This window comes from Sinocyclocheilus anshuiensis, unplaced genomic scaffold (assembly GCF_001515605.1).
Source record: "Sinocyclocheilus anshuiensis isolate Anshui unplaced genomic scaffold, SAMN03320099.WGS_v1.1 scaffold1016, whole genome shotgun sequence".
Classification (NCBI taxonomy): domain Eukaryota; kingdom Metazoa; phylum Chordata; class Actinopteri; order Cypriniformes; family Cyprinidae; genus Sinocyclocheilus; species Sinocyclocheilus anshuiensis.
The window spans coordinates 547333-556939 of NW_015552618.1; the positions used below are offsets into that span (position 1 = coordinate 547333).

Here is a 9607-nt window from a genome sequence, read left to right on the forward strand (position 1 = left end):
ACGTTTTGGTAACGGTACGGTTCACTTGGAACCTCAACCGAGGTGGTACTAAAAAAGGTACCAGGTACTGTACCCAGTGGAAAACCCCCCAAAAGTGAAACGTACCGAGCCGTACCGTGCCGTTCCATGCAGTGGAAAAGCGCCATATGATATTTTGGTCCCTAGATGTGGCTCAGGCCACTCGGGTTGAAAATTGTATTAATTTTGTATTATTTTGCCTGTTTTATTGTTTGCCAGGTCAAAATGATAAGTCAGATTAGTTAAAAGTAAGATCAGCTTTTAATACTTAGGTTTGATGGTTTAAACAAAAACCCTAACCTTAAGTATAACCAATATAATCAGCAAATAGCAATGCATTTATGCAGTTTCTTAACTTAATATAGCAAATACCTGATGGAAAACAAAACAATTTAACTAAATTATTTCTGTCTAATCTGTCTTCGTTCAGCTCTGCTAAGACTCAGAAATTGCATGACCAAAAAACATTTGCTACATTTTAGAGGAAGGCTGAATTTGAGACACCTCATTATCAGTTAAAAGCATTAAATTCACTCACAGACCAGTGTAGACATTCACATCTAGCTAAGAGTTCGGTCACATGTTTTCCCTTAAGGGCCGTTTCCTTTTCCCTGGGCTAGAGGTGAAGAGGTCACATAAGCAGTGTTAATGGCTACCTAACATCTGACATGTGGGCATGTCCAAGGAATAAAATGTATTAGCTTATCAGACCAAAAAGAAAGAGATCTGTGTGAAATAAGAGGGGGTAAAAGAGGGTGGGAACTGCAATGGCAATGGAAACCGATGTGTCTTTGTCATGAATGAGAGAGCATGGCATGAATGCGGCTCATTACAACCCCAACAATGACCATGAGCATGCACATTCAGATGAGGACCGGCAATCAGACCAACAAAGACACGGCCGTAAAGCCACAAAGCACAGACAAGAGAGCTGTATTCTGTGTGATGTATTTGAATTGCAAGTTGCAAATTAACAGGAAGAGCGGTATGTGGGAGGAAAAGAGAGATAGAAAAGGAGGACAGAAACAGAGAAGAAAGAGCGTGAGATATGAGAAGCTGATGCCATCTGAAGAGGCTGGCTGTATATTTGAGCATGGTATAATCTAACACTGCCAACTGTGACTGTGGGATAAATTATCACAGAGAATGAAAAGATAAACTGAGTGATCTGGCAGTGAGGAGTAAGTCTCCAAAAGCGCATTGTCATTACAATACTAAGAGGCACGTAATTTAACAATATAATATGTTGCTCATCTCAAACATTTCATAAGAGAATACTGGCGGGGATACAGATTTAAAAGAAGTTAAATAATCCTCTAAAAGTGAACCGAAACTTCATTCTCACGCACAAACGGTTCTTGGCTTCTTCAACATTTCTAACAAACACCTCATAAGCAGAAGAACAGGATTGTGGTTCAGCCTGCAGCAAACACAGCCTGAAATCATGCATCATTGATCCATCATTGACATCAAACCAACCTATTCAAATTAATCATATTTTTTTCCCTGCTTACCCTACACTGCAAAATCTCAAACTTCAGAGACATTTCAAGCAAAGACAGTTCATTCAAGAGATACAAAGGAAAGTTAACTGACCTGTGACAGAAACTTTCATGGTGGCCTCCAGAGGTCTGTTGTTATCCAGATCTTTGCTGAGTTTGAGCTCTCCGGTATTTGGGTTAAGAATCAGCAAACTTAGCTCATTCCCTTCAATGAAACTATACTTGAGCTTATCTGACACATCTGGGTCATAGGCAGGTACCTTTCCTATAATCCCAGACGGAAAACTGTTGGATTTGTTGGTGACGTAGTTATTGAAGATAATCTCAAAATTCTGCAGGACAGGATCGTTGTCGTTGACATCAATCAGACGAATGTGGACGGTTGCTCTGCTGACCAAAGGTGCGGACGTGGCCTGTACGACTATGACATACTCCATTTTGGTCTCGTAGTCCAAATCCACGAGTGCTTTTAAGTCTCCAGTGAATATATCCAAATCAAAGACCTCCGGGATATTTCCTTCCACAATCTGGTACAATATCTGAGCGTTGGTTCCTTCATCTGGATCCATGGCGTTGATCCGGGCAACCACTGAATCAACAGGACTGTTTTCTTTGATGTAGATAAACAGTTCATCCTTTTCAAAAACAGGAGCATTGTCATTGATGTCCAACACAGAAATCTGGACCTCCACTGCTGCTTTGAGAGGAGGAACTCCTCTGTCTACTGCATAGGCCTTCAGGTTATACACTGGAACGTTCTCTCTGTCCAGCTTCCTTTGTGTTCTTATAATTCCAGAGTATTGCTCAATCATGAAGTCTCCTTCCCCGTCATCGCCACCTTGAAAGGTGTAGCTCACACGCCCATTAGACCCTGAGTCCCTGTCTGAAGCAGATATCTGGAGCACACTTGTGAACACAGGTGCGTCTTCAAACACGGTGCCCTGATATTTGTCCCTCCCAAACTGTGGCGTATTATCATTGGCATCCAGGACAATGATTTCCACATAGGTGGTGTCGGACTTCTGAGGGATTCCATTGTCACGAGCAATGATGGCCAACGTGTAGGAGGCTTGATCTTCGTAGTCTATCTCCATCTGCGTGGTGATGGCACCTGTGTCCGGATCAATCTTGAACTGTGGAACATTGTCCTCCATGATATAGGTAATACGTGCATTCTCACCTGTATCTTCATCTGTGGCACTGATTACCACAACAGTTGATCCAATGGGTCGGTCTTCGCTGAAGGTCTGATGGTAGCTGGCGCTCTGGAACACGGGTCTGTGAGTGTTAGCATCAGTTACATTGATGAACACCTGCGAGGTGTCGAAGCGTGTACCATCCGAGGCGGTGATAGTCAGAACGTACTGGCGTTCCTGTTTGTAATCTAACGGCAGTGCCAGCGTGATGAGTCCACCTCCGCTTTGACTAGTGATGGCAAAGCGGTTCCGCGTATTACCACTGGAGATCTGATAGGTGACCACACTGTTTACATCACGGTCCAGAGCTGTAACAGTTAATACACTGGTCCCTACAACAGCATCTTCGTTGATTTTTAGCGAGTATAGCTTTTCGGTGAACGTAGGGATGTTGTCATTCACATCTAGGACGGTGATGCTAACGCTAGCTGAGGACGACATTACCGGAACACCGTTGTCTCTGGCTTCTACTCCAAAGGTGTAATACTCAGTGGTTTCCCTGTCCAGCTCAGTACTGACTGTTATCCATCCAGTGCTGTTATTGATGGTGAAGGGAAAGCCTGGAGTGGTGTCTGTGAGGCTGTAATCCAAACGAGCATTTTCTCCAGAATCAGAATCAATGGCCTGAATGTGAATCACGGAATATCCAATAGGTACGTTCTCTAAAACGGTGGCTTGGAAAGGAGTGCTTACAAACATAGGAGCATTGTCGTTCACATCCACAACTTGGATGACAACAATGCCTGTTCCGTTAATGAGAGGAGGCCTGCCTCCATCCTGGGCCTTTATGCGCAAGTTATATTCTCGGATCATTTCGTAGTCTAGAGGGTTTATGACATCAATGGCTCCGGTTGGGGTGTGAATGAAGAACTGACCTTTTACATTGCCGCTGATTATGCTGTAATGGACCTTAGCGTTATTGCCCTCGTCTCGGTCAGTGGCTTCTACCTGTGCCACTTTAGTGTTAACGGACACATTTTCTGGCACCTGAACTACATATCTTTTCTCACTGAACTGAGGATAATTGTCGTTTTCATCTTCAACTGTGATGTGCACTGTCGTGGTAGCACTGCGGGGCCCAGGGTCCCTTCCTTGGTCATTGGCCTCTACAATCAGCTGATACTGCGCCATAGTTTCTCTATCTGGACGCACACGAATCTTGACCAGTCCGTTCCGAGAATCAATTTCGAACCCAGAATTAACACCCTCGCCATTCACAATCCTATATATCATGTTTGCATTGGATGGTGCATCTCCATCTGTCGCCCGGACTGTAATCACCTCAAAACCAACTTCCACATTTTCTCGTATCCTTACCCTGTATTCATTCTGTTCAAAAACGGGCCCGTGGTCGTTGGTGTCACTGACTGTAACAGTAAGGTAAGACGTGGTAGTGCGTCGCGGTGCGCCATTATCAGTTGCTGTGACTTTAAAAACGTGCGTGTCTTTAACTTCTCTGTCTAAGGGCTGGACAGTCTCAATGCTGCCGGTTTGAGGGTCTATCCGAAAGAAGTCGTTCGAACGGCTGTCGAATAACGCTTCCATGCCATACTCGATCTTCCCCGCCTCTCCAGGGTCGCTGTCAGTCGCTTTGAGGGTGATGACCCGCGTACCCGCAGGCTCATTCTCTGGCACAGAAACCTGGTAGTTTGGTAACTGAAAAAGAGGCGCTGAATTCACGGCTCGCTTTAGTCTCGGTTTCCACTGATTTGATACGTGTTGCGCAGAATGTAATAATGATGTTTGGACTGAGGCGAATCGCAATTTGAGGCACATAGAAAGGAGCTCACCATTTGAATCGTGGAACGCGCAGCGGATAGTCTCTTTAAGGCGTCTCAAGTCCGTCTCCGAACAGTACGCGTCCTTCACGAGTAAAGTCCCGTTACGCACAAACACATTCAGGTGGTCTGAGGTGCAAGAAGTAATAAAAACACCAGAGTTTCTTGTGAAGACAGGCAAATAGTCCTTAAAACTAAGGAGTAAATCACCCGGAGAAAAGCAGGAAGTTAGTCCTAAATTATAAATGCAATCCACGCTGATATCAGGCTTAGTCACTCTCTTCCTTTTATATTTGAACACGCAATTTCGTCCGTGCACAAACACTTTGAAATGTGCGTTAACTAGTCCTTCGGTTGTTAATGATTGGATTTTAAAATAAAGAGGCAGCGCGCTGTGAGGAGCACGCGCGCAATCCACCTCTCCTTTTAAACGCACTACTCCATCTCTCCAGTCCACTTTAATAAAGTTCCCAATGTACTTGGAAGTTAAAGTCCTGTCTATTTTGTACGTCCAACCTGGTCCCAGTGACAAATTGGTCAAAACAGCTCCAGAACGTAAAGTCTCCGAGAGGTGCAAGTCGAAACATCCCATGAGAGGAGCGCAGAGAAGAAGGTGAACCCATAATAACCAACACATTACAAGATCCATGGTGTAAAACTCCACAAAACATGCAGAAAAACAGGTCAACTCTCCTTCTGCCGGCACGTCGACCTTCTTTTATCCTTCATTGTAGCTTTTTAGCAGGGGAAAACACAGTTTATCAGGCTGGTATCCATGGAACCAAGTGGCATTACCCACGTTAAGTTTTAAATGAGGACAAAATGGCTCCGTGCGTGCGCGTCTCTCCCCAAGCACACACACACACACACACACACACACACAGTCATTAACATAAACCTGCACGCACCTCCTTCTCAGGACTAAAGAATAACTCTCATGGAAATTCAACTATTGTTATTCACATCTGCATGTATTCTTTGGTTCTTTTGGCGACTTTTACGACGCGGCGCGTCAAACTAGAAAAAAAACAATGAAGCTACGAGATTAAAGTTTCACGCAACTCTCCGCATGCAGATTTCTGGACGTAAATGCTTCCATTATAAATAAACGCCGTTTCATTTATTATAAAAGGCGCGTTCTAGTTTTGTTTAGGCTATGGATACAGTTTTCTGCTTTTTGTCTCCTAAAGCGCTACACGTGTTTAAATCGCTGTTTACGAGCGGCTGTAAAGTAATAAATTGTTATCAATACTGGATTCCCTATCTGTTACTCGCTATGAGTAGAGTAAAACTAAATTGTACATGAATAAATTATTTATTCTCTATACAAACCATTACAAAAATACCATGCTAGCCATAATTTACGAAAAATAAATGTTATTAAACAGTGGTAACATAGCTAGTCAGTGAAAATTACGGAAATATTTTGAAACATTTAAGCATTACAATTTGGTTTGGTGCAAAAGAATCATTAAAATGATGTTTTTACTTATCTTTGGAAATAAAAAATAAAAAGCTTGAGTTTTGAGTTCTTATACTTTTTTTATCGTGTATTCATAAAAACGTGTATTACTAACGAATCATTAAAATGATGTTTTTACTTATCTTTGGAAATAAAAAGCTTGAGTTTTGAGTTCTTATACTTTTTTTATCGTGTATTCATAAAAACGTGTATTACTAAAATTGTAAGTGAGAATAAAACTGTTTTATTGGATATAAACGTATATGGGTTCATTTTACCTTCAATTAGTGTCTCTTCAACAGATAAAACGTGCAGAGTCGTGTTCCTAATATAAGACATAAAAAAGCAATGGATTTCTTGTGAAAGAAAATCATGCTCATCTTTGAAAACATTTTTTTTTCTTAAGAAGTTTATCTACAAAAAAATATATAATACTTAATTATATTTACAAAGCAATACACCTACACTCTTAAAAAATAAAGGTTCTTTATTGGCATCGGTGCGGAAGCTTTAACAATCATAGAACTTTTCCAATGCACAAAAGGTTCTTTAAAATGGAAGAAGGTTATACCGAAGTTATTGTAAAGACTGTTCAATGAAAGGTTCTTTATTTTTAAAAGTGTGAAATTTCTCTTATACAGTTTGTTGAACTGGGATGCCATGCATATTTAAAAACACAGATGAGGAATTAAGGCCAATCCTCATATTATAGGCCTAAACATTTTTTATAATATTATCAGAGGTCAATCATTTATTCTCTAAACCCCAATGCCTTAACATATGTTATATTTCAATTGTCTAACTATATATAGTTTAAATATGTTATTTTAGTGCTATGTGTATAACAGCTGTCTTTAATGGAAATTGAGGAAGATGTCCAGAGGCACTAGACCAGGGCCGTCCAAACTCGGTCCTGGAGGGCCGGTGTCCTGCAGAGTTTAGCTCCAACCCTAATTAAACACACCTGTGAACCAGCTAATGGACACCGGCCCTCCAGGACCGAGTTTGGACAGCCCTGCACTAGACATACAGTAAGTGATGCTCTCACGCCCTCTATTGGCAGAGAAAGGAATTCAGTAACAGTACTTAAGAAGAACAACCTGTGAACCTGTAAGCTTAATATTTGTCTGAAAGATTGCATAGGTCAGGATTGTTGCACCATAAAGGCACTATAACCATTTGCATTTATAAAATCTTAAGAAAGAGCAATACCACAATCGCTACGTATATATTTTACAAATAAATTACAATTCCCAAATTAATTACAATTAAGAAAAAATACAGAAAACATACAACTCACATTAAGGATTCCCCCATCCTAAATGTCTGTGAATACTAAGAGCCCCCTAAGTTCTTGTTATTGTCCCTTACATAAAACACAAGAGGTGTGCTGGTTTGTGCTGCATGCGTGCGTCTCAGCTGACAGGCTCTGGATGTTGTTGGTTTGTGTCTTTAGGCGGGCAGCTCAGGCAGTTTTGACCTTTCTGAAGAGTGAATTGTGTGGGTCCCAGACGAATGATCTTCCCACTGCCCAAACACTCATCTCCCTTATATAGGACAGCAAACTGCAGTGCAAACACAATGTAGTCAGGTTCTATGTGTAGCTTTCTATGTGTATAAAGCAAGAAGTCACAGAAGGTCATACTACCTGATTTTAACACAGTAATACAGTTCATTAATCTAACTATAGGCTGTTTACATTTGCCAATCAACCTAGCAAGCTTGAAATGTGCATCTGAACTTTTTTGTTTTATAATATCACTTAAGATGTCATCGCATTTGTTGCTCAGCCAGCTGATGGTTTTTGTAAAACAAACAAAAAAAGGACTACAGTCTATTATTTATAGATAATATGTCATAGTGATGGAAGACAGGAGTTGAATACATCTAGTAAAAGGTTTCTGAAAGTCCCATTTTTCCCCCAAAGTCTAGTGTAAATGATTTATAATGACACATCAGGAATTGAGTTAAACATCCGAGATACTTTCTTCAGCGGTGTAGATATTTCTGGATTACCTGCCCAGGTGTCAATGCTCTTATTGGCTCTTTCAACATTACCCACACTGACCCGTCTAGATTCAAGGTTACAGTGCATGGAGCTGAAAGAAACGAGATGTTGCAACAGGACAATTCTGTAGACTAGTCTTATTATTGTTAACTAAAACTGAAAATAAAACTATGAAACTATTATTAAATAAAACTATTCAAAAAAATGTTCTCAAAATAAATATTACACTTAAAAAAAATAACATTTTGACAGTTGAATTTTAGTATTTTTGAATTTTAGTTTCGGAAATAAAAATAAAGCTAAACAGAAATACAATAAAACAATTAATTAAAGTGACAAAAACACTACAACTAAATTAAAATGAAAATTAATGCTAATTCAAAATTGTAATCAAATCTTATAATAATATATAAATAATTCTAAAATAACACTATAATAGACAAAACAGAGAAAAATATTGGCTGCTGGTTATTACTTAAGTAACTTTTTCAGCTGACCTGTTTTCTAACAATTTCCAGCAAAAACAAAGAGAACTCACTTAAAGGCATCCGGTTAATGAAACGGAAGAGACATTCCATCATCTGAGTTCGGACAAGTTCAACAGGTGGGTCTTCGGCTATCCAATGGAAGCGGTCTGTCTGTATCGTGTCTCGGAACAGTGCTGGGTGGTTAGTGGTTGGACCCTACAACAGATGCCATATTTTAGGAATCAATCGACCTGAAAAGTCATTTGTGGCCTTTTTTTAGTTCAATAAATTAAGTAACTCACCAGAAATACATCACCAGTTGTGATATCTTTATCAACTACAAACCAAGGATCTACCTGTCCTCCTATTCTAGCCCTCTGACCCAGTGTTAATGTGAACCAGCCTGTGGCGAAATACAGTAATCAGTCTTACAGTATCACAGACACCATGGAGGAGAATATGAACAATTATTAAATTAATAGCCACCTTTATGCTGCCCCATGATCTTCCCATCTTCAACGGAGACAAAGTTTCCCGGTTTGGGCTCTATGTACTTTAATAAATTTGACATAGACTTGAAACAGTACTAAATTAAGAGACTGCAGTATATATTGAATAATGGCAATGACCAAAACACAGTCTGAAAATCAGCTTTTTAAAAAAATGTTGATTGATTATATGATGTTTGGCCATTTTTGCAACCCTGTTGCCAAAATGTGGAATACAGTTTATATATCCGAGCTTTACATTTTAAAAACATATAAATAAAATATCAGAATAGGTAACAGGGTTGCAAATTGAACCTATAGGTAGGGATGGATAGTTTAGGGCCAAATGTTGGTTTGTTATTTATGATCTAAGGCCCTGTCCACACGAACGCGGTTATTTTTAAAACCGCATCTTTTTGCTACGCGGTTTGGCCGTTCGTCCACACACAAACGCAGCACCAGGTCACTGAAACCGAACATTTTTGTAAACTCCTGACAGGGTGAAGATTTTCAAAAACTCCGGTTGCAGTGTTTATCGTGTAGACAGCGAAACGTCTACGGATGGGCGTATCGATCCAAAGTATCAATATACCGATACTGACGCGAGTATCAAAAGTATCGATACTCAAACAAAAAATATCGATAGTAAGGTGTGTTTTATTTACCAGTGATTTTGTTAATTTAACAA

At 40.2% G+C, this 9607-nt stretch overlaps 2 protein-coding genes across 2 annotated transcripts in view; both read right to left on the bottom strand.

The window, feature by feature from the left end:
* Nucleotides 1–5285, bottom strand: part of celsr1a (cadherin EGF LAG seven-pass G-type receptor 1a) — a 95872-nt gene extending 90587 nt beyond the window's left edge. The window contains exon 1 of the mRNA XM_016457419.1: nt 1615–5285. Within this exon, the coding sequence (XP_016312905.1) occupies nt 1615–5143 (3529 nt within the window). The 5' untranslated portion in view covers nt 5144–5285. The remainder of the gene's footprint in view (nt 1–1614) is intronic.
* Nucleotides 5286–6950: 1665 nt separating this feature from the next.
* The window catches only part of trmu (tRNA 5-methylaminomethyl-2-thiouridylate methyltransferase), a 7123-nt gene continuing 4466 nt past the window's right edge, over nt 6951–9607 (bottom strand). The window contains exons 7-11 of the mRNA XM_016457421.1: nt 8918–8984; nt 8734–8834; nt 8503–8647; nt 7973–8055; nt 6951–7521 (exon numbers count right to left, since the gene is read on the bottom strand). Of these exons, the coding sequence (XP_016312907.1) occupies nt 7372–7521; nt 7973–8055; nt 8503–8647; nt 8734–8834; nt 8918–8984 (546 nt within the window). The 3' untranslated portion in view covers nt 6951–7371. The remainder of the gene's footprint in view (nt 7522–7972; nt 8056–8502; nt 8648–8733; nt 8835–8917; nt 8985–9607) is intronic.